Here is a 25,673-nt window from a genome sequence, read left to right as displayed (position 1 = left end):
TCAGTTTTCTGTAAGCATGTGTGAGTTTCTGTGTATACGTATGTTTCCACTCCGCTGGGTAATTACCCAGGTGCGTGGCCCCGAGAGCATATCTGCAGCATTGACACGGTGTGTGAGAAATGCTCCAAGAATCTTCCGAAGCAGCGACTCTTTTCTGTGTTTCTGGCAGCAGGGAAGCACTCCCTGGTCACTGCCCGATGTCATCAGCTCCTTAGGTGCCACCAGTCCAGTGCAGCGGCTGTGCAGAGTAAAGGTCTCAGCAAGTTATTGTGTTGACAGCCCCATTATAAAACAATAGACCTCTCACAGCACAGCACAGCCCTGCACAGCCCTGCACACACAGCCCTGCACACCACAGCCCTGCACACACAGCCCTGCACAGCCCTGCACACACAGCCCTGCACAGCCCTGCACACACAGCCCTGCACACACAGCCCTGCACACCACAGCCCTGCACACACAGCCCTGCACACACAGCCCTGCACACACAGCCCTGCACACCACAGCCCTGCACAGCCCTGCACACACAGCCCTGCACAGCCCTGCACACACAGCCCTGCACACACAGCCCTGCACACCACAGCCCTGCACACCACAGCCCTGCACACAGAGCCCTGCACACACAGCCCTGCACACACAGCCCTGCACACACAGCCTTGCACACACAGCCCTGCACACACAGCCCTGCACACACAGCCCTGCACAGCCCTGCACAGCCCTGCACACACAGCCCTGTACACACAGCCCTGCACACACAGCCTTGCACACCACAGCCCTGCACAGCCCTGTACACACAGCCCTGCACACACAGCCCTGCACAGCCCTGCACAGCCCTGCACACCACAGCCCTGCACACCACAACCCTGCACACACAGCCCTGCACACCACAGCCCTGCACACCACAGCCCTGCACACCACAGCCCTGCACACCACTGACAAGGGCTTTGGAACCAGCCTGTGAGCACTGGCTTCCCAGCTCCTTGACTTTACAGCTGAGTTGAAGTCACTCACCTCTGTAAATGGCGGTGCTGTCGAACCTGTCTGCTCCAGGACTGTGGGCATAGATGTAAAACCCCATCCACAGCAAGCCCTCTGGAGAGATCATACACCTTCATCTTACACCACCATCTTACACTGCTGTCATCTTACACTATCACATCTTCTTACCAACCCAGAAGTGGCAGACGGCGGCTACTGCAGCAGGCCTGTGTGACGAGACGCAAGGCCCCAGGCCGGCTCGCGCTCTCCTGTGGCTTTCCTCTGCTCCTTTGAGCCCTAAGCTCAGTTTCTTGCACTGAGGAGAACTTAGGTGGAAATTCTCCAAGATCCTCCTGTGATACCTATTCTCTGTGACATCTGAGCCAGGCCAGATGCCCGGGGGGAGGGACTCCGGGTTTTCATTATAGAAAACGCCTTGTAGATGGAGTTTCTGTCCCACCTGGTCCCACAGCTGTGCAGCCCCAAATAAACACACAGAGGCTTCTATTGGTTATTAACTGTTTGCCCCATGGCTCAGGCTTCCTATTGGCCAGCTCTCCCTTAATTACTAATCCACTTTTATTAAACTGTGTATCGCCACGAGGCTGTGGCTTACCCATAATGCTCCAGCATGGCATATTACTCCCGCAGTGGATACATGGCGTCTCTCTGGCGACTCTGCCCTGCATTTCCTCTTCCCCGGAACTCTCCTAGTCTGGTGGCCCCACCTGGCTACTGGCCAGTCGGCGTTTATTCATCAACCAATAAGAGAAACCTGTGTGCACGGCACGGACATCGCAGTCACTGCCTTAACCTCCACCTTTGCAGTACAAGTGTGTGCGTTCAGGTGATGATGGTGAACTCATGACTGCAGCATCTAAGGGGAAATTTGGAGCATGTGGAATTGCCTTTGGAGGTGACTCTAGTCCTGTTGCTGTCCTGTGTCCCCTGGAAGCACTGGCCGTAACTGAGTTCAGAGCGCTCGATGACATGCCATTACCAAATCAGGGGTGTGGTAAGGTTGCAGTTTATGCTGTCCCAAACCAACAGGCCATCCGAAAGGTTTTAGATGGAAAAGTAGATGCGGTGCCCAGGAGGGGACATCTGGTTCCACCGCCCACCTCTGGCACTGTGAGACACAGTCAGATGAGGAGCTCTGTGCAGGAGTGCCTGTTGTACCGGGAACCAGAACACGGTGGGACCCTGTGGCCCACTGTCTTTGACCAGTATTTGCTAGCTGGGCACCTTGTCCATTCAAAGAGGGGTCCTTCCCTGGAATACAGCCCGGAGATGCCACACAAGTAAATTGGGCACGCCCTTTTACTAAGTACCAGGTGCTGAGCCCATCCGGGCTCTGGGAGTTGAGGTGTCAGTATTCCGAGGGCGGCGTGTTAGTAATTACTTCCATTATCAGCAGGAAATAGGTCCTGCGTGTCAGCTTGGTAGAGACAAAGTGAGCATACAGCCACTAAAGCACCAAGAGCCCCACCGGAGGCTGCGCCCGGCTTTTGAGAGTTCTCCAAGACACAGGAGACCTCAAAGAAAGGAGCCTTCTCCCAACGCCTCAGCAGTCGGGAGACAAATCAATTTGTCAGGGTTAGCTCAGGCTGCCCAGGTGCTACTTTGGGGCTCATCTTCTCTGGGGCAGGCTGTGTGGAGAAGAATGCTTGACATCATTGCGTTTGGAAGGAAGGGGGCGCTGGATTTTGCAATCAGGTGCTGTCCACGGCCCACTGGGCACACATCAGACTCACACTGAAATTTAACAGGTTCTCTTCTCATCAAAGAGGTCACTGCGTTCCCCATAACTCATCTCTCAGCCGTCTCGGATGCTGACAGCTTGAAAGTAACTCCGAAGACATTTAATCCTCTGATTGTATTTACACAGGCTCACGGGATCAAGGTCCAAAAGGCTTGTCAGCCAAGCTTAAGAAAACAGAGCGTGTGCGCCCTGTCCTCGAACGTCCCTGTGTGTAACCCTGGTAAATACGACTCACAGGAGTAAACACTGGTGACTAAATGTGGCCTCCCCTTAAGTGCCTCGGGTGACTGGCTGCTCTCACTCACCTGTATGCAGGGACTCTGGAAAATTAAGGATGTCATTCTAGGAGGAGACGAGGTTCTTCTGTGGTTGAAACCAGCTCTCTAGGCTTGGACCTTGTCCCCGGAGATCAGGAGATATTTATTTCTCCAGGGCTAAGGCTGCTACCCTTGAGCTGTGCTTGGGTCATGAGGCTCTGACCGCGGAAGGAAGGAAGGGCCTGGAGCTGCTCCTCAGGGGGGGCTCCTGTACACTGGAATGTGTTCCCACCTCCCTCTGCCTTCACCCTCCCTGCTTCCCTCCCCCCCGCCCCACCCTCTCTTCTCCCCCCTGCCCCCCTGTCTTCTCCCCCCCGCCCCACCCTCTCTTCTCCCCCTCCCTCCCTGCCCCTCCCTCTCTCCTCCCCCCTCCCTGCCCCTCCCTCTCTTCTCCCCCTCCCTCCTGCCCCTCCCTCTCTTCTCCCTCCCTGCCCCTCCCTCTCTTCTCCCCCTCCCTCCTGCCCCTCCCTCTCTTCTCCCTCCCTGCCCCTCCCTCTCTTCTCCCCCTCCCCCCGCCCCTCCCTCTCTCCTCCCCCCCCTCCTCTCAGTCTTCCTCGATCCCTCCCTCACCTTCCATCTGTCACCCTTAGTGACCCGGGAATGGCTGTTGCACGTGGTAGGTTCTCAGACTCAGCTTCCCATCCCAGAGCCAGGAGGCATACGCTTGGTTCTCTGTAGCTTGCCTATGTCCTGTGTGTGTCTGTGCCCTGGGGGGGGGGGGATAAAAGGGGGACTGAGGCTGGCTGCCCTTCGTGGTCCTGGCTCTTAGCAGATCAAAGTCACACAATCAAATTTCACCCCTTGGAGGCCCTTTTGATCTGATTTCACTTCTGAATTTTGGACCAGGAAAAATCAATATAAAGATAAGCATCCTGTTCCACTCACAGCTGAAGTCTGTACCCCAGGGGTGTAGCCAGGGGAAGCTGCACCTCACATCACCTCAGTTCTCTAGCCAGCAGGAAACCTCACCCCTCTGTCTGCCCTGAGTCCTGTTTTCCTTCCTTCTACCAAATTAAACAGATTCATCTTCCTGCTTGTTAGAAGGGGGAAGTCCCTAAATCATGTGCTTGCTCAGTCTTCATGCAACCCAGGTCCTATCCGTGTGTGTGGGGGGGGGGTGTGGGGGGGTGTATGGGTGTGTGTGTGTCCGTGTCCATGTCTCTGCATGTGTATGTATGCACATGTATGTCTGTGAGTGTGCACATGTGTCTGTGTGTGCACATATGTGTCTACGTCTGTGTGTGCACATGTGTGTCTATGTGTGTGTGTCCATGTCTCTGCATGTGTATGTGTGTGAGTGTGTGTGAATGTGTGTCTGTGTGTGTCTGTGTGTCTGTGTGTGCTCATGTGTGTCTGTGTATGTGTGTGTGCTCATGTGTGTCTGTGTATGTGTGTGTTTCCATTCTCCACTCCATCGGTTGCTGCCAGGCTCTCTGGGGTTCAGGATTGCTGGGGCATCTTTGAAAGCCTCTGCAAGCCTCAGTGAGCGGTCTGCACGCACAATGCAACATCCTACACCAGGAAGGTGTGACTGTGGCCCTTACAAAGACCAGTCGTGGGGAGACGGCAGACACCTGACTCCTGAGCACCTGCCGCTGTCACATGACCGTCTTGCAGAGAGAGAGAGAGAGAGAGAGAGGGGGGGGCAGGGTAGGGTGGGTATTATACTGGAGCACGGAATAGAAGGAAGGTGACCTGTGCTTTCAGCAGGAAGCCATTGTCCCAGATCTCCTTCCTGAGGCCCACTCCATCTTCATTCACCTGCCCCCAGCCTCCCCTCTCCAATGCCATGGCCATGGCCGCACCCTTGGGTATTTCCTGGGCCCTTAAAAAAGTGTCCCCCCTACCTTGACCCTTGGTGTTCCCCGCCGCCTCCTCCCTGTCTCCTCCTAGATGGACTGGGGGGGGGGCATTAACTGACAGCAGGTTTATAGCCTCAGAGTTCCCACCTGGGCAGACCTGAAAATCCAGCCTTACTCACTCCGCTACCAGACTTGTTTGTGGGATTTCACTTTGAGGCCTTACTCACCCAACTTCTGAAAAGCAAAGACCCAAGATCCTACCTCACAGGGGTCTCACAGGGATACAAGGCAATAACGTCTGGAGGACCTTCACGGGCCATAATGTACCCTTATCAACCTGTAGGACATTGTTAGGAATTTATCTTCAAAGATGGAAGGAGTCCCTCATTCAGTCAGGCCTGTCAACGCGAGGCTCCAGCAAGGATATTCTCTCAGGGTTCCTGCTTTAAGCCAATTTCTCAAGTTTCTGTCAACAGCCTCCATCCTGTCCTGTTCTCTGGGTGTCTTCTGTTTGGTTGAGCTGGACTCATGTTCACAGATTTCTGTCACCCCTTTGTGCAAGAAGGAGACCTTTGTGACAACCACTGCAACTGTCCTGTCGGCCTTTGGTTCTGTTCACACCGGCTGCCTCCATGTGGAATTTGATTTTACGGTGTTGGGTTTCTGTCCGTCTGATTTTTAAGAAGGGCGGCTGAGCTCCACAGACAGCCCTTGGACCAGCCTGTCTTGACCTTTGCCACGTCTGTCATTTGTGATCACCCACTGTCACCCTCTGACACATGCCCTTCAGCCAAATGAAGGATACATCAAGAACTCTGGCCTGAGGTGCCCAAGGAAGCAGCAGCAGCCATAGATGAGCTTGAAGTGAAGCACTCCCTCCAAAGGGAACTACCCCTAACTCTGAGGCCCTGGGAAAAGGGTGTTGTTGGCTAGGTTGGGTGTGAGTGACAAGCTTAGCACACACCAGACCACTATGAGAGCGAGAAAACCTGGTCAGGGAAACCACTGCCTGAGGCCAGCCATGCAGCAGAGCGTGCGGTTGAGGAGGACATTTCCAGTGCAGTTTCTCTTCTGAGGTGTGACCACATCAGGCCCATGCCTGAGTCTCCCTTTGCATCGATGTCCCACACTGCCACTGCCTTTTAACTCAGACTTGCACCATGTCCAGGGACAGCGTGTGAGCCACCTGCTCCTCCTGGGTACCAAGCAGAAGCTTGGTTGAGGGGCGTGGCAGCATCCGGTGTCACCTAACCCTTGGCCCCTTGAAATGTGAGGGAAGAATCTGACTTCTCCTGAGTCCCCTAGCATCTGACTGATACCTCCACTTGTTGGGTCAGGGCAAGTACCAGAAGTTTCTCCCCACCCTTGAGCCATCCTTTAAGGGTGGGCCCTCATTTTTCTTTGAAAAGGGTATTTCTCAGAAGACACGCTCTCTGCCTCTGCCAGACACCCCTGCAGTCAGGGATGGGACGGACTCTGACCCTGTGGGCATCCTTCAAAGTTTGATTTTTTGATCTGCTGTTTAGTTTCTCTCTTCCTAATGGCTTGCCTCAGAATTGCCTGAGTGGCATGTGATGCAAGGCAAATACTTTCTAAAGCAAAATCCATGTGCAAACGTTGCCACAGAGTTGCCAACCAGACACGAGAACTTTACCCTGGAAAACTGGTGGGCTGTGAGTGCGGGCATCTGCCCTCCTCTGGTTGTGACCATGACCCAGATGCCCCCAGAGTCCGGGTGACCTCAGAGTCCATGTGACCCCAGACTCCAGACCCAGGTGACCCCAGAGTCCGTGTGACCCCAGAGTTCAGGTGACCCCAGAGTCCGTGTGACCCCAGAGTCCATGTGACCCCAGAGTTCAGGTGACCCCAGAGTCCAGGTGACCCCAGACTCCAGGTGACTCCAGACCCAGGTGATCCCAGAGTCCGTGTGACCCCAGAGTCCATGTGACCCCAGAGTCCAGGTGACCCCAGAGTCCAGGTGACCCCAGACTCCAGGTGACTCCAGACTCCAGGTGACCCCAGAGTCAAGGTGACCCGAGTCCAGGTGACCCCAGAGTCCAGGTGACCCCAGAGTCCAGATGACCCCAGACTCCAGGTGACCCCAGAGTCAAGGTGACCCGAGTCCAGGTGACCCCAGAGTCCATGTGACCCCAGAGTCCATGTGACCCCAGAGTCCATGTGACCCCAGAGTCCATGTGACCCCAGAGTCCGTGTGACCCCAGAGTCAAGGTGACCCCAGAGTTCAGGTGACCCCAGAGTCCGTGTGACCCCAGAGTCCAGGTGACCCCAGAGTCCAGATGACCCCAGAGTCCAGGTGACCCCAGAGTCAAGGTGACCCCAGAGTTCAGGTGACCCCAGAGTCCGTGTGACCCCAGAGTCCAGGTGACCCCAGAGTCCAGATGACCCCAGACTCCAGGTGACCCCTGGCCGCTCTGTCTGCTCCATCACTGTCTCATTGGTCTCTTTAAAAAACAGTAAGGAGCCTTTGCAGGACCTTCGCCAAGCACCATGGGCTAGGAAGAACTCACTCACTCACTCACTCACTCACTCACTCATTCATTCTCTCTCCCTCTCCCTCCCTCCTGTGTCTCCTCCCTCCCTCCCTCTCCCTCTATTCTCTCTGCTGGGATAGCACACTTCTCTGCTCTGGTTCCTGTTGCAGGGCAGTGCAAGGAGCAACCGTAGCCTACAAGTGCATGTAGTCTGACCCAGGATCCCTAGCAGGCACAACCCTGACCCTAGGGTATCTATGCTGTGTGGCTGTGCGGCAGCCTGTCATCTAAACTTTTCTCATAAAAGAAGCGCTAGGCGCCCATGTCCGCGTGGGGCCCCGAGAAATGACAAGAACCAGAGCGATACAAAGCTGGAACCCAGCTCCTTAGGGTGGAAACAACCACACTGCTCACTAGAAACCCTAGCCACCCATAAGAACTGGTCACCGGCCCATGGGCATCTTTACTCCGGGCCACTATTGTTATAGCCGTGGGTTCTAGGCCAGGGCTTGACATTAATTTGGATTTGTCACTGGCAAATATCTCATGAACAATTTAAGTTAGGATTCTAAGGACACCACCAGCATTCAAGAGCCAATCCTTGGGCCTTTTAGGGAAGTTAATTAATCTCTATCTCTGGAAGAAAAACGACCACCATGACGGAGTACTGTGCTGTTGTCTGTCTGTGTTCCCGGGTGACGTTAAAATATACCGTAAGCTGGGGACAAAACCGAAGAACTGCAAATTTCCCATGTGGCCAGCAGCAGGGGCTCGGGGAGGCGGAATGTTACAAATTAATATGAGGATTTCTGCTTCTGGTCCACACGGAGTTGTACAGCCCAGATTTACCCTCCTGTTGAAAACAGCTAAAAGGAGGGATAGGGGTGTGTGTGGAAGAAGGGATGTGGAGCCCCAAGCTCTTATCAGACAGAGCCTGAAGGGTTTTCTTTTGGATTCTATTCTGACCTTTAGCTTTACTCCACTGAGAAATGTGCTGGAGCCATGGAAAGGCCAGCCAGCCTGTCCCTGGAGTCCCCACACCTCCACAGGTGTCCCACGTAGATTAAGAGGGAACCTTGCCCCTCTCAGAGCTCTGGGTGGGACTGGCCTCTGTCACTTCCTTGTCCAAGTCTCTCTGTGGAGCAGAGGGGAGCTGTTCCAGAGCCTGGACTCCACCCACACGAGGAGGCTCAGCCCAGGGCAGCTTGTGTTTAAAAGAGTCCAGTGCTTGCCAGGAGGGCACAGGACAGGCCGCCTGGTGATCACAGGTCCTAAACCCTGTCACAGCAGGGCACCAGTGCCCCCTGTCACCCCACACACGCATTTCCCTTCTGCTAGGTCCCCTGAGCACCCGGCAGGCAGAGGCCAAAGGCCAGCTGGCGCCCGGCCTCTGCATATCACTGAAGAGGCTGAGGTGCCCAGAGGCTCCAGGCCTTGCTTTAGTTAATAATGCATGAGGAGGCCAGTTCAGCCCTTGGCCAGGAAGTCCATTCCTGTGTGAGTCAGCTGACCCCCATGTTTCCCAAGCCCCGCCCCCATAGTTCCTTATCTCCCTCAGCCAGGTGTTAGCTCTCCTGCAGACCACCTTCCTCAAAGGCACCCCCAAAGACAGCCCCTAGGGTAGGGCCCTGGGGAGGGAGGGGAATCGCACAGGAGTTGCTCACGTGGGTCACCTTTCGGGTATTCCCAAAGCCCGGCAGCATTTGATCAAGACCCTTGACAAAAATCACAAGAGCATGGGGATTCTGCGGATCCAGCCGTCAGGGCAGCTTAAATTCTGAATAATTGGTGCTTGACGACTTTAATCATGAAGCCAAAATAGACTTTAATTCCAAGTTCCCTTTCTGTTTTATTTTCCTCCCAGTTTTGCTAGCGGGAAAGAATTTTAGGGCCCCTTAGAGACAAAGACGTTCAAGGTGGTTTGGAGGGAAAGTATGGCCGAAGAGGCCCTGAGTCTCTGTGGGCTCGGGTGGCTACCCTGGCTCCTGTGTTAGTGGCTGCCCAAGTGTCCAGCTGGTTTCTCAGCAGGTCCTGAGACGAGGGTGAATGTCATGAAGGGGCCTGCCCGCTGCTGTACCCAAGAAGCATGTGGGCCACTCCCCGGGCCCACGCGTTTCTGCCTCTGGGTTCCGTGGCTATGTACCTGCATACCGCCCACGCGTTTCTGCCCCTGGGTTCCGTGGCTGTGTACCTGCATACCGCCCACGCGTTTCTGCCTCTGGGTTCCGTGGCTGTGTACCTGCCCATTGGCCCACGCGTTTCTGCCTCTGGGTTCCGTGGCTGTGTACCTGCGCACTGGCCCACGCGTTTCTGCCTCTGGGTTCCGTGGCTGTGTACCTGCGCACTGGCCCACGCGTTTCTGCCTCTGGGTTCCGTGGCTGTGTACCTGCGCACTGGCCCACGCGTTTCTGCCTCTGGGTTCCGTGGCTGTGTACCTGCGCACTGGCCCACGCGTTTCTGCCTCTGGGTTCCGTGGCTGTGTACCTGCGCACTGGCCCACGCGTTTCTGCCTCTGGGTTCCGTGGCTGTGTTCCTTCCCACTGGCCTAAAGCAGCCCCTCCCTTGCCTCCCTGAGTGGAGACTCAGGCCTGGCCCACACTGGAGGGGTGGCAGGACACTGCCTAGCCACCAGCTTGGCCACTGTGGCCTCCTCTCCCACCCCTCTGACCCCAAGACCTTCCACTTTGTATTAAAATCCCAACTATGTCCAGAGTTTTGTGCACACAGACTCCTCATAGAAGTTTGGGGGACCGGGCCCACCCTGTCCCCTTCCTTAACTGTGGGTGGCATGCTTTCCTGCAGCAAAGGTGTTTCTGCTTAAAGTATGAGCTGGCCATAACCGCTGTCTTCTTACCCACTGTAGCATGACTCAGAGGTTCATGTCCCACACTGAGGTAACAATTTTGTGATGTGTTCAGAAGCGATCACTTACCAAAGTGTTCATGGAGTAAGTCTATTGAGAATGTTATGAAAATTGTTAATTAGCTGATGTCCCCTCTACCCCAAGAATCAATATACAGCCGCAATTCCCATCTTCACGTGTAAGCTCCATGGCCCACCCTGGCGTCATCTGGAGGGCACAGAGCTACCTCAGCTGTCATAGAAATGGAGTGTTGTACGTATAGACGGTGAAGGAGTCAGATGCCCCCCACCACCACCACAAGGGCGACGTAGATGTTTAACCCGACAAGAGAAAGGGCTGTAAGGTGTTTGGTGACTTCACTCAACTAGACATATCCCGAATCTGCACAGGGCCACTCTAATCTCAGAGTCCCGGTGACGTCTGCAGGACCCTTGAAGGCCGCCTGAAGAGCTGCTCACGTGTGCTCACCACGCCCATGCTGTGTGTCCTTCCTGCCCATCTCTGATACTCTGAGGGTCTTGAACTTGAGGACTCACCCGACCCTTGAGCTTGGAGTGGCCATTCTTGCTGCAAATGCCCGGGGGGACTCATTGTAACTGGGGGAGGGGACTCCGTAGGGATTTCCCCGTTGCCCTTACCCACAGTGGCTGAGCAGCACAGAACAGTTACCTGTCTCCCCTTCGCAAAGAGGTGAACCGAGCAAAGAAGGATGCTGTGGGGTTAACTTAGCCTGTCGGCCTGACCTAACTCCGCTTAGCTTCCCTCTCTCCACAGGCAAATGCAGAGACATGGCTGAAGATAGGCGTTAGGTTACGCTCTCCCTCCAAGTCTCCTCTCCCTTGCCCTCCCCACATACACATGCATATACACACATTACATACATGCATGCACACACATCTCCATATATACACACATACACAGACAAATAGACATGTACATACATACTCACACATACCCTCTGACGCTGAGCACCAGCTTGCTGTGACGCCACGGCTTGCGTGTACACAGTCTACTCACTTCTTCTGACCCAAGTCCTCAGGCTTGTCAGGTCCCCTGATGGCTACTACCTGTAAAGTTCTCTCTGGTGAGGACTAACCCCAGCCACACCCCACGTGCCACCTGCTGTTGCCTTGGAGACTCTTGGTTTTGTTTCTAAGCACTTAGTTTAGGTCTCTTGGCAAATATGCAAGAGGCTGGGCCCTCTACTTCACTAGAACTTTCTCTGGGTAGGCTCTAGTTTATGTGTAGTCCCACAGGAGGTTCACAACTCCCATTTCTTGCCGATTAAAGCTGTTTCTCCCTCTCACTGGGCTGGCTGTGTGTGTGGCTGGCTGTGGTAGGCAGGTAGTTCAATCATCAGGCCTAAAAGGTTTCCCAGACCAGCTCTTACACGCAACACTTTAAGCATACTGGACTTAATGGCTGGAAATGGATGTAATTATGAGCAGTTTCTGAGCGATAAGAGCATTTTTTTTTTTAACCTGCCCCGAGGACAGCTGTGAGAACTGGTTGGTACTCATGTGAGAGAGGACGCATCTCGCATCTCCTGGATACATTTCATCTAGAAAATAACTGTGTCTTATGGAGTGAGAAACAAAAACATTGAAACCCTCACCTTGCCATCCGCGGCCCCTGGGGCTGGGCAGGCTCAGTGCAGTCTTGAAGAAGAGCAGTTAGGCCTAGGCAGAGCAGCCAGGAGCAGCCAGGGGGAGGCAGGAGGAGGCAGGGAAGGCCGCCAGCATGAGGGCCTAGCTGGAGCCTGCTCTCCCAGCCTGCCCTCTGCACCGCACCCTTGTCCTGACACCTCAGATCTGTGTGCCACATCCCCTTTGACCCCAGTGCTAAGAGCCACTGCCCTGAACTCCACAGGCCTCTTACCCTCCCTCCCTGCCCTCATGACTCCATTTGTTTCTGCCTTCCCGTCAGACCCCACAGGTGAGGGAAATTAGTCTTTCTGAGGCCAGCTTACTTAAGTGGACCCGATGGGCTCTCCACTGATGCTCCCCCATGTTACCCATCTGCCGCCAGTCGGCCAGCCGTGTGCTGGCTTAGATGCCTGTGGGTGGGTGGGTGCGGCGCCTGGGTGGCTTGCCGCTCACACGCTGGGTCTCTGTTCAGGTTCGTGAGCAGGAACTCAGCTGATTCCCACAGTGGCTCTTCCAGTTTACACTCCCACCAGCAGAGCTAAAGCATCATCTTCCCACACCCTTTGGTTTTCTTTCTTTTTCTAATTTCAATTCATGTGCATGGGTGTTTTCCATGTATGTATGTATGTATGTATGTGCACCATGTATGTGCAGTCCTCCCCACAGAGGACAGAGTGGGCACCGGGTCCCCGGAACTGGAGTTACAGCTGGTTATGGGTCCTTTGGGTGCCTGAGGATCCTCTAGGAAGGCAGCCAGCCGCTGCTGCTGACTGCGAGCCTGGGTAACCCTTGCTTGCCTCTCTGACTGAGGGGAGATGGGATTTCCGTGTTTTGATTTTCGTCTCTTTGATGTCGGAGGAGTGGAGACAAACAGAATGGCTGTTTGTATTCCTTCTTTTGAGAACTGCCTGTCCATTCTGTTGTCCACTTACCGACGGGGCTGTGGAGGTTTGAGTAAGAATGGCCCCGTAGGCTTAGGGAGTGGCATCAGGAGGTGTGGCCCTGTTGGAGGAAGTTCGCCACTGAGTCTGCTTCAAATGCTCAAGCCGGGTCCAGGGCTTCTCTCTCTTCCTGCTGCCTACGGATCTAAATGAGGGGCTCTCAGCTCCTTCGCCAGCTCCATGTCTGCCCGCACGCCATGCTGCCCGCCATGATGATAAGGGACCGAATCTCTGAACTTGCTAGCCAGCCCCAGTGAAATGCTTCCCTTTAAAGGAGTTGCTGTAGCCATGGTGTCTCTTCACAGCAATAGAACACTGACTGAGACACAGTTGATTTGCCTTTTGAGACCTCTCTAGATTTCTTTCAGTTCATCCCCCACATGCTTTTTTTTATAAGACATATTTTTTATTAATTTAATTTTTACATTCTAATCCCAGTCCCCCCTCCCTCCCTCGCCTCCCACTCCCTCAACTACCCCCCCCAACTTTCCATCTGCTCCTCAGAGAGGGTAAGGCCTCCCCTAGGAAGTCTAAGTCCGTCCCGTCATCTCACTGAGGCAGGACCAAGGCTTCTCCCCACCCCCACACCCCTGTGTCTAGGCTGGGCATGGTATCTCTCCATACAGAATGGACTCCACTAAGTCAGTCTGTGCATTAGAGTTAGGTCTTGGACCCACTGCCAGTGGCCTATATATTATTCCAGTCACATATTGTCACCTATACTAAGGGAGTCTAGTTCGGTCTTATGCAGGTTTTGTCAGACCTGAGTCAGTGATCTCTCACTAGCTCGGGTCAGCTGACTCTGGTTTCCCATCATGGTCTTGACTCCTTTGTTCATACCATCGCTCCTCCCTCACTGCGATTGTACTCCAGGAGCTCGGCCCATTGGAAGCATCTGCTTTCATCTGTTTCTGGAAGAGGGTTCTAGCTTCTCTGGGGTTGTGGATTGTAGGGTGGGTATCTTTTGCTTTATGTCTGGCGTCCACTTATGAGTGAGAACATACTGTGTTTGTCTTTCTTGGTCTGGGTTACCTCACTCAGGATGGTTTTTCTAGTTTAGGATATCACGGTTTCTTACTGCTGAGTAGAACGCCATTGTGTAAATATACCACATTTTCTTTATCTATTCTTCAGTTGAGGGGTGTCTAGGTTGTTCCAAAGATCTGGCTATTACAAATAATGCTGCTATGAACATAGTTGAGCAAATGTCCTTGTGGTGTGAATGTGCCTCCTTCGGGTAAATGCCCAACAGTGGTATTGCGGGGTTTTTATCAGTTGTACGAGCTCTCTGGTAGAATTTTTGAAGTGACTTATATATCTTATATATACTGTATATAAGATATATATACTTATATATACTGTATCACCAGCAAATGTCAAGTGTTTGACTTCTTTTCCAATTTGTGTCCCCTTGATCTCTTTTTGTTGCCTTATTGGCACTAGCTAGAACTTAAGAGTACTGTGTTGAATAGGTATGGAGAGAGTGGACAGCCTTGTCTTGTTCCTGATTTCAGTGGGATTGCTTGAGTCTCTCTCCACTTAGTTTGACGTTGGTTTAGTGTATATTGCCTTTATTATGTTTAGGTATGTTCCTTGTATCCCTATTCTCTCTAAAACCTTTATCATGAAGGGGTGTTGATTTTGTTGAAGGCTTTTTCAACATCTAGTGATGATCATGTGATTTTTTTCTTTCAGTTTGTTTATATGGTGGATCACATTAATGGATTTTCATGTGTTAAACCATCCCTGCATCTCTGGGGTGAATCCTACTTGGTCATGGTGAATGGCTTTTCTGATATGTCCTTGGATTCAGTTTGCCAGTCTTTTATTGAGTGTTTTTGCATCTATGTTCATTTAGGGAAATATCTGTAATTCTCTTTCTTAGTTGTATCTTTGTGTAGTTTGGGTATCAGTGTAATTGCAGCCTCATAAAAAGAGTTTGGCAATATTTCTTCTGTTTCTATTGTGTGGAATAATTTGAGTAGTATTAGTATTATCTCTCCTTTGAATTTCTGGTAGGATTCTGCACTAAATCCATCTGGGCCTGGGTGTTTTGTTTTGTTTTTGGTTGGAAACTATTGATAATTGTTTCTATTTTCTTAGGGGTTATAGATATGTCTAAGTTGCTTGTCTGTTCTTGATTTAATTCTGGTATGTAGTACTTATCTAGAAAATTGTCCATCTCCTTAAAGTTTCCCAATTTTGTGGAGTACGGAGGTTTTGAAGTACAACCTGATGATTCTCTGGATTTCCTTAGTGTCTGTTGCTATGCCCCCCCTTTTTATTTCTGGTTTTGTTAATTTGGATATTCTCTCTGTCTTTTGGTTAGTTTGGATAAAGGTTTGTCTACTTTGTTGAATTTCTCAAAGAACCAACCCGTTGTCTCATTGATTCTTTGCATTGTTTTCTTTCTATTTTATTGACTTCGGCCCTCAATTTCACTGTTTCTTGGCTTCTATTCCTTCTGGGTGAGTTTGCTTCGTTTTGTTCTAGCGCGCTCAGTTGTGGGATTTTCCCAGCTCCTTTACGCAGGCATTTAATGCTGCACCGCTTTCGCTGTGTTCTGTAAGCTTGGGTATGTTGTGCAGTCATTTTCACTAAGTTTTAGGAAGTCTTTAATTCCTTCATTTCTTCCTTGACCCAGTGGTGGTTCAGTTGATCACTGTTCAGTTTCCATGTGTTTGCCCCACATGCTTTTATGAGGAAGAAGAAGGAAAAAAAAAAAACCCTCTAAATGGACTGTGGGGAACCTCCACCTCCACCGCTAATGCAGCTCAGCATGAAGACTGAAAATTCTCCATCCATCCCTCTGGGATGCACTCAATCAGCACCCAGTGGAGGCAAAGAACTAGAGCCTTACACCCAGCAGTGTGGGCGAACACAAAGTGAGACCTTTGCAGCTGCCAGAGAAGCTTCTAGAACGATCCAGCATGTACCCCACAACACGATGGAGGGCATGAGAGGGACTGGTCCATGCCGTCACATCATCCGTCTGTCCTGGCATCAGATGGCAGAAGGGAAGGCGAGTGTGTCCTGAGAATCAGTCTAGAGAGATGACGGGAGAAACATTACCGCGCAGCTGAGACGACAAAGGGTGTGTAAGAGGCTGGTGTGAGGCCGGGTGAAGAGATTTATTTTTGAAATTTTAACGCTGTGAAGTAGAGTTGTCATAGTTACCTGCTTGTCTTTGCTTGTACCTGTGAGATCTGAAGCCACAGAATTAAAAATAATCCTCCTTGTGTAATGCGTGCATCTGGGACAAGTACCGCAGAGCACGTGGGCCACCCCTGGGGCGTCCGTCCCGTCTCTCAGCATTGCCCGGGCCTGTCAGAGACGCTCAAGAGTCCTGGCTTCGTTTTGCCACACAGGAACACCAAAGATATTAGCAGTCATAAACAAACACTAGAGCCAAGGCCTGTCCACACTAGACTGTTAGAGCAGGTGCGTGCATGCACGTGTACGTATACACACACACACACACACACACACACACACACACACACACACTCAGCTGGGTGGGAGCAATTTGCCTCCAAGCTTCATGAAGGAATTTATTGACACAAATTCCCGAGGCCTGTGAAGATGGGCAGCATAGTCCACACTGATACGCAGTCTTGAATCTGTCTCTGAATGGCCAGCAAACGGGTCCTCTGTCCTGCACACCAGACAGCCTGGCCACCTTCAAGGTCCTGCCACTGCCAGAGGTCCAAGATGGCTCCTCACGCCGGCTGCTGCTGTGTTGGAAACTGAAGTCTAGATCAGAGAACCGGAATCTGTACGAGGGCCATCCTATAGGACAGCAGTGTCTCTCAGCAACACTGGGGGTGTTTCAAGTACTCTGCGCATACTGGTTTGATGGATGCTAGCTCGGTAAGCCATGGTGAAAGGCTGAGGAGTCAGGCTGGGTATACCCAAAGCATGTTTCCAGGTTTTGTGTGTTTATATAGACTGTGTGTGTGTGTGTGTGTGTGTGTGTGTGTGTGTGTGTGTACGTACATATGTACACACAGACATACATGAATATCCATAGCCCCAGAATGACTCTTGAACTCTTGGTTAAGTCCCACTGAGAGACTGTCTGCACTTGAGTGTGCCCATGGGAAATGTCTCAATTAAGTCAGCCGAGAAGGGAAGGCAGGGGCCACTGTGGGCAGTTCCACTCCCTAGGCAGGCATCCTCCACTGCTCGGGGTCAGGTAAATCCAGCTAGGTACTAGCTGCCAAGCAAGCATTCATCCACCCCGCCCCTCCGCTCTTGACTGGATGTGATGCGTCTTAATGTTTGAAATCCCTACCTTGAATTCACCTGCAATTTTAAGCTGAAAGAGTCGCCTTGCCTTCTCCCCAAAGCTGCTCTTTGTCAGAGATTTATCACAGCCACAGAAATGGAACTGCATAAAACTGGCCTTAATACTGAGTTCTGAGTTCAAATCCCCCAAGTCTCAAGATTGGGTTAGCTTCGTGTATTCAGTGGAGTTTTTGTTTCTGTTTTGATCTGATGAGAGTTGAATGCTACCCATCACCTTACCAGCATGGAGCAGTGACTGGCATGCTGGACCTGGCTGATGTAGCGAGGTAAAAATAAAGCTGAGAAAATGGGTACCTGCCATGTGACATTCTGAATACTGGGATCTACTCGCGCACAACCGAGCGGGCCTGGCTTCTGGGTGTGTGGGGCCTGGTGACCCCTGGAAGAGTGCTCCCTCTTAAGTGTTCTTCCCAAAGTCTTTGTGTAAGGAGTAAGGTTTTTCCTCCGCCGCCGGTCTGGTCCCGCCGCCGCCGCCGCCGCCGCCGCCGCCACCCCCAATTAACACACAGAGACTCTGTATTTGATATAAAGCTGTTGGCCAGGTACTAGTTTCTTATCGGCTAGCTCTGTCTTAAGTATTAACCCATTTCTGTGTATTTCCATGTGGTCTTACCGGAGAGCGGGGGCCGACGGTTCTGTTCTCTCCCTTCTCTCCATCCTCACTCTTTCTCACTACTTCCTCTTCCTCCTTGTCTCCTATTCCCTCCTATCTACTTCCTCTTCCTCCTTGTCCCCTAGTCCCTCCTATCTTCCTTTCCTATTGGCCAACAGCGCTTTATTCATTAACCAGTATGAGAAACATATTTACCGAATGGCATCTCCTATCATCTTTGTCCAGCCGTGAATTCAGCAGAGGACAAGTGTCCGCTCACCCCTCCCCCACCCCACTCTGAAAAGGTGCCAGCTCCTTCCAGGCCTGCTTGCACAGAACAGACCCGGTTTGGGTTTTGGTGAAATTCAAGCACTGAAAATTCAGTCAAGAGAGAATGAACCTTCTCTCCTCCAAAAGGTTTGTTCCCAGCTCAGCTCCACACCCTGCGTCAGGTGGCGAGACCATGCCCTGGGACCAGCTGCCACTCACACCCAAGTGTCCTTGCGTTCTTTACCTACCCCTCTCGCCATTCTCATACTGCGAGTTCACCCCAGGCCCAGAGTGGACCTTAAAATTACCTGAAGAAATTCTTCCCGGGGACTTCCATCTTAATTTTATTAAACATTTTGAGCTTAGTGGGATGGTATGTTGTTGGCCATTTTAAGTCATTTAGAAACTTCCCTGCTGTGTGTAAGTTACCTACTCCGTGCGGTTCTGCCAGGATCTAGTCCTTTTATTTGACTTGTTGACTCCCAGCGTTCTCTGCCTTTCTCCTTTCTGCTCTCTTTCATTCTGCTTGAGCCCGTGCAACACTGTACCTCAGTTGTTACTGTGTCCCTGCAAGCTTTAGTGGCAGCACTGGGACTATCAAATACTTTGCACAGGGAGCTAGAGAGATGGCTCAGCAGTTAAGAGCCCTCCATGCTCCTCCAGGAGGGGCAACCTGCGGTGGTCAGCTAAAGGGCCACCTAAAATGCCAGCTCCAGGAGACCAAACACCATCCCTGTAGGCGCCAGCACCGGCACCCATGGACACAAGCCTGCTTGTCCTGAGGCAGGGCCTCAGGGAGCCCAGGCTGACCTTGAACTCCCCTTGAAGTCTGCCTGTACCTGGCAAGTGCCTGGCATGCTTATGGGCTATTTGGGTGTGACGTGGGGAGTGTCTGGGGGGGGGACCACCTGTGCTTGCCACACCTGGACCAGCCAGCAGCAGCTGAGACTCCTCAGGTGCTTTCACACAATCCTTCCCCATCCTCCTGTTCTGCAGCTCCTGCAGCAGCAACCTTTCACCTACATCCAGACGGTTGACAATACATCGCCTTCTGTGTGTTCAGACTGATGGGCTCCTGCGCTGTCTCCTCTGACCTTCCCTTACACTGCTGAGCCAGTCCTGTCGTGGTGGCTTTGTCTGTTTGGTCGGGTTTTATTTGGTCCTTTTCTTTAATGTTTGAAAATTGTTTGTTTCTTGTGTGTGATGTGGGAATCAGTTCAGTCTTGCTCAGATGAGCGGAAGGCTTGTGTGTTTCACCACTGTCATGTTTGTTTGAGACAGGGTCTTCCACAGAGCTCTGGCTAGCCTAGGACTTGCTACACAGCCCAGGCTGGCTTCGAACTCGAAGAGCTTCACCCACCTTTCCCTCCCAGGTACTGGCACAAAAGGTGTACACCACCATGTCCAGTCATAATTATTTACTGTAATGCAAGTTCAGACTAGATGCTTGCATGCTAATTTTAAATTTCATCCTAGTCCTTTAAAGTGTCGCGTTATTAAGTTCTGTCTGGTTGGAAACCCACTGGCAATACTATATGTTTTAGCAGCAGAAGTTGCTCTGTAGATTCAACCATGAGTTGAGACTCCTGCTTCAGACCTGGACCAAAAGATCCCAAGTGCTGTGTGATGTGACTCATGGTGCATCCCTGCCCGCCCCGGGCTCAGGCTGGGATGTGACACTTGGAGGTCTTTGGGATGCTGTGCTATAGGCGCATCCCGTCCGCACCGTCAGGTGGGGTAAGGGAGCCCGGGCATAATGTGCACGGCCCTGTGGGCTCACATTCCTGAGCCCCCTCCCAGGTTAGTAGCACCCCAGGACTGCCACCAAGGGGCCACAGAGAGGACACACCAGAAAGGAGCAGGAAACCCTGCGCACCCTGGGAGCCTGTGAACTCCCTTCCCATGTCTGCAGCTGGGCACCTCCTGGAGTTCTCTGTCCACGTGTCTCTGTGGACTTCTGGGGATGGATGGGGCTTGTGGAGTTCAAAGTGGCCACGCCCAGCCAAAGCTGGTGCTTACGGCTTTCTCCCCACACTGGCCTGCTGTTCTCGGCTGGACAGCCTCGGGGATACAGAATGGGTGGCATGTTGGTTCTCTGTCTCGCCCAGCAGCTCTGGAATTTTCCATAGCTGTTAACATCCAATGTACTCATTCTGTAAGACAGCAATTGCTTAGTTCAGGTGTACCTCAAATCTCATTGTTTGCAATGAGTCCTTTCAGCTTGCTTTAAAAAGTTATTTCTTTGTTGAGAATTTCATCCATGTATACAATAAATATGGCCATGTATACCCCCTTTCTCCAGCTTCTCCCACGTACTCCCAACATGTCCCCTCACCCAGCTTTGTCCTTTTCAAAAAAACATCAGATCCCGTTAGTGCCCATATGTGCTGGGTGTGAGGTCATCCACTGATCATGGGAAACCGACCAGTGGGGACACAAAGAATGACTCTTTCCCCCCCCCCCCAGCTGCCACCTGCCCTCTCCATGGAACCCTGACAGTGCTCCATCCCCACTCCCAGCCATGTGTGGGCCTCGATCTTATGCAGGTGACTTCAGCTCCTGTGAGCTTTTAAGTGCAGCAGCCACGTGTCCAGAAGACAGCCCTGCCCTGCCCTCTCCTCCCCGCCCCTTCGGCGTGTGCCAGGAGATGAGGGTGGGCACTGCCATCATGTCCCATCTAAAGATGGGAGTGCCTAGTCTCTTTTGATCAGTTATGTCTTCACTGATGGCCACAAACCGCAAACCGCCCGGTACCGTCCTCTCAAGGTGACTTCTTGTATCCTGGGTTGGATCCAGTCCACTTCAGCTTTCTTTATGCCCGTGTTGGTGAGCTACAAAGGGTGTTATCGCTGTCCATTCCCTTGGCCACTTAATTGTGCCTCGTGGGTAAGGGCGGTCACCTCCCTGCAGTTTATGGTGATTTCCCAGAGGCATCCCCATCACCATGTCTGTACGCACAGCAGGGTCAGCCCCCTCGGAGGGGCCCTAGATGTGTTTGACTGATGCCGCCTCTAAGTTTGTGCTTACTCCGGCCACCAGGGAGCCGCGCCTGCCATTTTCAGGCAGCCATGTTTATGTGCAGCTCCTGTAAGTCACGAGTCCGCAGGACCACAGTAAATGGCGGCTAAACTGACAGCTCGTCTCTTAGCACAGCCAGCCCACCGTTCCTGAGAATGAAGGATGCTACCCTCCTTGCTGTGACCAAGGAGACAGGCATGGAATTCTGGGGCAGTGGGGTGGGTGACCTGAGGCCACAGTCAGCTTTGTGGATGGAGACAGGAGCAGGGCAGTCGTATCCACTAACCTCCACGTCACCCAGGCTGTGTACCTGCCTTGCAGAGTGGCCATGGGGCACTGTGTGGGTCTCACTCATCCATCAGGGGCCGGTGGGTCAGAGAAAGAAGGGGCAGCAGAATGCTGTCTTGTCCTTGCCTTGCAGGTCACCTCCAATGGGAAGCACCTGGAGAGCCTCAGGAACACAGGCAGCCTTCTGCAGGCTCTGGAGCGCCTGGCTCCAGCTCACAGGTATGAGGAGCCAAGTGTGTCCTCTCCCACCAGGGGCCACCTTCTCATGCAAGACAGTGCATGAGTCAGCAGAGGGAGTCTTGGCCCTGAGCACAGCAGGAGGCTGACCTCCCCAGCCCATCTTCAGGGGGATCTGTACCCAGCAGTGAAGGTGGCGTGGCGCTGCCCTACCTCCCTGGACGTGAGGCCTACTCATGAAGGGTTTGCCTGTCAGACAGCAGCTTACACCCCAGTCACACGAGGTTATTAATTAGCAAGAGAAGCTGGCTTGGGTGGCGGGGCCCCATGGTGTGAGTGAGGTATAGAGCACACTGCCCAGTGCTCAGGGCAGCAGGAGCACCAAACATTGAGGCCCTTCCTCCTTCATGGCAGCCACCTGGGCCTCCACACCTGCTGAGCTGTTTGCCCCGAGGCCAAAGGTAGATCATTTTTGTGCTGGACTTAAATTTGGATCAAATGTGTCCAAAGAGGCTTAGTGTTCTCCAGGCTTGCGCCCTCTCCACCCACACCCAGGATGCAGGCAGCCGTTGCGCGTCTGTCTGGGGTTTGTTCCTTATGTCCCCACCTGCAGGGAATGGGTGAGTGGGTGGCACTTTGTTCAGATCCAGCCCTGACCGGAGGCTGGCCTTCCATCCATGCCAGCCTCTCTGGGGCTTTGGTGGGCAGCGTGGCCCCACAGGACTGGTCTGGACTCTGCCAGAAGCAGGCCAAGTTCAAAGACATTCCACCACTCTTCAGGCCTTTGATGCGGAGAGCAGGAATGCACAGCCTTGACTCCGGGTGGCAGCCCCGTCCCATGATGCACCCCACCCACCCATCCTTGTATTTGCTAACAGCTCTTTCCTTGCCTCTGAGAGTGTGGTCTAATCTTTGTCTCCAAGGGGCTGCCCTGTGTGTCATGCTTTTCTTTGTTCACAGCCTGGTTTACGTGTCTCAGACATAACCAAATCCTATTTTAAGCTCCTAATTGCCCACTTTCTATCTCCAAGAAGGATCCCACAGTTCCTGGTGGACAAGGCCCATAGTGGTCAGGAGCTAGCAGTGCAGAGCGAGGAGGGGCGGGGTGGGTGTGGAGAGGTCTGGGAAACAGGGGCTTGGGCCAGGAAGGCAGGCTGGCCGTGTCTGTCCCACACAGGCAGACCCAGATGGCAGGTGGTGCCCAGGGCCTGAGGCTGAGACACACTGGCTCAACTAGGACTGTGGCTCTTGACAATGGTCTTTGGGGCCCACCCGGCTTAAAGGGGGCATTTGACACACGTGTGCCTGTTAAACGTGACCTCTGTTCTTCCACAGCTCACCTGTCGACACTGTGGTGGCTTCCTTGGCGCTAGAACTCCTCCAGGCTGTTGGGCACTAGACAAGGTCGTCCGGTGGCTCCCGTGAGGTCAGACCCTGCACACTCCTCTTTCCCACCATTCTCAAGTGGAGCCAATAAAATCACAGGGCCAGAGCACTGCCTGAGTCCCCTGACTGCATGGCTGTCCTTCTTTCCCTCGGGAGAGCCACAGCTCTGGGGCAGCTCGAGCCTCAGCTTCCTCTGGTGTTCTGTAGCCACCCTCCCCCCTTCAGGCACAGAGGACTCCAGGAACTGTAGGGAGGCCTGGGTGAGACTGACCGTTTGCAGGCAGGAGTGCACACCGCTGGGTCTACTACCTAGCTAGGGGCCGGTGTTGCCAAGGCAGGGCTGCTTCTCCCGCCTGGCCCCTCGCGCCTCCCTCAGGTCTGGTGGATGCGGAAGGATGAGGGGCTGCTGTGTGGGGTGGGCCTGAGCAGTTCCAACTACATGAGCTGGCAGAGGCCTTTGGAACTGCTTCTCTGGGGAGGGAGTGTGCACAGAAGGGCCGCCTCTATCTGCAGCTAGCCCAGGGCGGGCAGAGGGTCCCTCTGGAGCAGGGAAGCCCTGCTGTGACATGATCTGGGTAGGCTGCCAGCTCCCATCTAGCCCCACGATGCAAACAGCAATACAGCACTGTGCTGACCACATCAAAGGCACCCACGCCAACCACCTTTACTCCCGTAAAGGCCTCAGCATCCTCAGCCAGCCCCTCCTCTTGAGTAGGCTCCATGGCAGGGCTGGATTCGGGATTGATTCCACTGTCCCGGGCATCTCTCTCCAAGCAGGACGTGGGTAGGGTGACAGACACAGAAGCTCTAAGTGTTTCACACAGCTAGAAGTGGTGTCTGTCACCAGGCTGTGCGACCACGTGGGCCGTGCCTGGCTGGCTGCGTTATGGACTCAGTGGCTGGGTGCTCTAAGGGAGTGGAGTAGCCCGGGTCACACACACACACACACACACACACACACACACACACACACACACACCCTTTGTTCAGTGCTTGAGCTCTGGAATCCTGCAGGGAACTGCTTCAAAGCACTGGGACATTCCTCCCCCTCTCAACCCCTTTCAGCAACAGGAAGGCTTTAACATTCCAGAACATTCTGTTGTGTGGCTGTCTTTCAGGATGGGCCTGGTGACATGAAGCAGGGCTGCTGTGTTGCTAGAGGCTAGGCCTGCCCAGACACATCCCACCCCCTACTCTTACATGATGCTCATGCTGGTTGGGGAAGACGGTAAATACCACCCCTCCTTGCCCTCCCTCAGGACAGCAGATAAAGCTGGCCTTTCCCCGAGCTCTACGGGGCCAGGTGCGGCAAAAGAGACCCAGGCTTGCCAGTCCTTAGCTTCAGCCTCCACTAAGCACATCAGTCACAGGTAGGTGACTGCCTAGGTTCTACCTCCTCTCTCTCCACCAACTGCCCCCAGCTCAAACCCTTTGCCTTAGCCCACAGCCTGAAAGCAGGTGCTGGCTGTGTGCCCCTCAGGAGACACCTGCCCTACAGGGTTACGAGGTAGCTGTGGTCGGCCTGTAGGCTCGCTCAAGGCCATGTGTCTGTCCGTCCACTTTTTGTTTTCTGCATGGACTCACAAGATATTGACTTAGTCCAGAACAGCTGCTTTGGTGGCTACGATTGTCGAGTAAGTGTAAGATCTGGGTCTCCCCACCTGACAGCTCACAGGATACCTAACTACCTTCCCCAGGCACTGAAAAATACAGTATGCAAACTAACGTCCCTGGTAAGCTCAGGTGGCTTCAGCTGCAACAGCCTCAGCCTTACCCACACCAGGGACAGCATAACAAGGGACGTTTAGGCCTCTGACTTTCTTGGTCCATGACCTAGCCAGCACTAGGGGTCCTGGTGACAGATTACAAGGTCTAGCAGTTTTAACAAGAGACACCAGGCTCAGAAACGCACCTTGTGTAGCAGATGTGCGCTCACAACACTGACCCAGGCCCTGCTTCCACTTTTTTGTAGGTGGGCATGTTCAAGACCCCATACACCCCAAGGCCAGCAGCCACGAGTGCCTTGTCTTTTCTACCTATCAAAGCCCAGCTCTGCGGTATTGGACTCTCTCCCATGAAGAATGGTCCGGTGACAGCTTGCTTGGCTGCTGGGTCCGCTCTTGGGTGCTTTTCCTTCTGGCGGCACCTCAAGCTCTTAAGAATGTCTGGCCCCGCCCCAAGCAGGGTTTCTAAGGCTCTCACACACCCACATGGTGCTGTTCCCAGCCTAAGTTGCCTGTGCCTCTCCTCTTGAACACCGGTGCACGCCCTTCCAGTGCACAAGCGACATCAGCGCACTGCTTTCTGGGATCAGTTCTTGCCTTCTCCCTTGTTACCTTAACCCCACTGGCGTCTCTGTGAAGGACTTCCTCACAGGGCTGGCTCTCCTGTGGGTTAAAACTAACAAGACACTACCTTAAAACCCGGGAAACGAAACAGCTTTCTCAAGCACAAAACATTCTGTTTTTAGAAGACCAAACATGAGTCTAAACAGGTGTGTGTAAGAGATGTACAGAGCCTGCTTATCAGACCCACCACCAGGCCACACGTCAGGCAGCCCACTCTGGTTCTGATGGTTTCAGATAAACACTAGCATTTAAACATAATTACTGGTTCAAAGGCGTGGAAGATTGCCCTCTCCAAGTGAGCCAGACTCACAATGAAGCGTGATACAAATCCAGGCAGGCCTTCCTTACTGCTCAGTGGGGCGGGACCACACTGTGCAAAGGGAAGTCTTACTTGGGGGCCCAGCCTTAGCGAGTGCTCAGTGTGACAGAGACTACTGCAGGGAGCCTTAGCGAGTGCTCAGTGTGACAGAGACTACTGCAGGGAG

General features: G+C 53.1%; 1 protein-coding gene across 1 annotated transcript in view; it reads left to right on the top strand.

Annotated features, from left to right (window-relative positions):
- The window catches only part of Ulk4 (unc-51 like kinase 4), a 275,914-nt gene extending 253,053 nt beyond the window's left edge, over positions 1-22,861 (top strand). The window contains exons 37-38 of the mRNA XM_051202614.1: positions 21,411-21,496; positions 22,790-22,861. Of these exons, the coding sequence (XP_051058571.1) occupies positions 21,411-21,496; positions 22,790-22,853 (150 nt within the window). The 3' untranslated portion in view covers positions 22,854-22,861. The remainder of the gene's footprint in view (positions 1-21,410; positions 21,497-22,789) is intronic.
- Positions 22,862-25,673: the final 2,812 nt, after the last annotated feature.

Source organism: Phodopus roborovskii, unplaced genomic scaffold (assembly GCF_943737965.1).
Source record: "Phodopus roborovskii unplaced genomic scaffold, PHOROB, whole genome shotgun sequence".
NCBI lineage: Eukaryota > Metazoa > Chordata > Mammalia > Rodentia > Cricetidae > Phodopus > Phodopus roborovskii.
The sequence above is the reverse complement of the archived record's forward strand: the minus strand, read 5'-3'. Positions and strand labels throughout refer to the sequence as shown.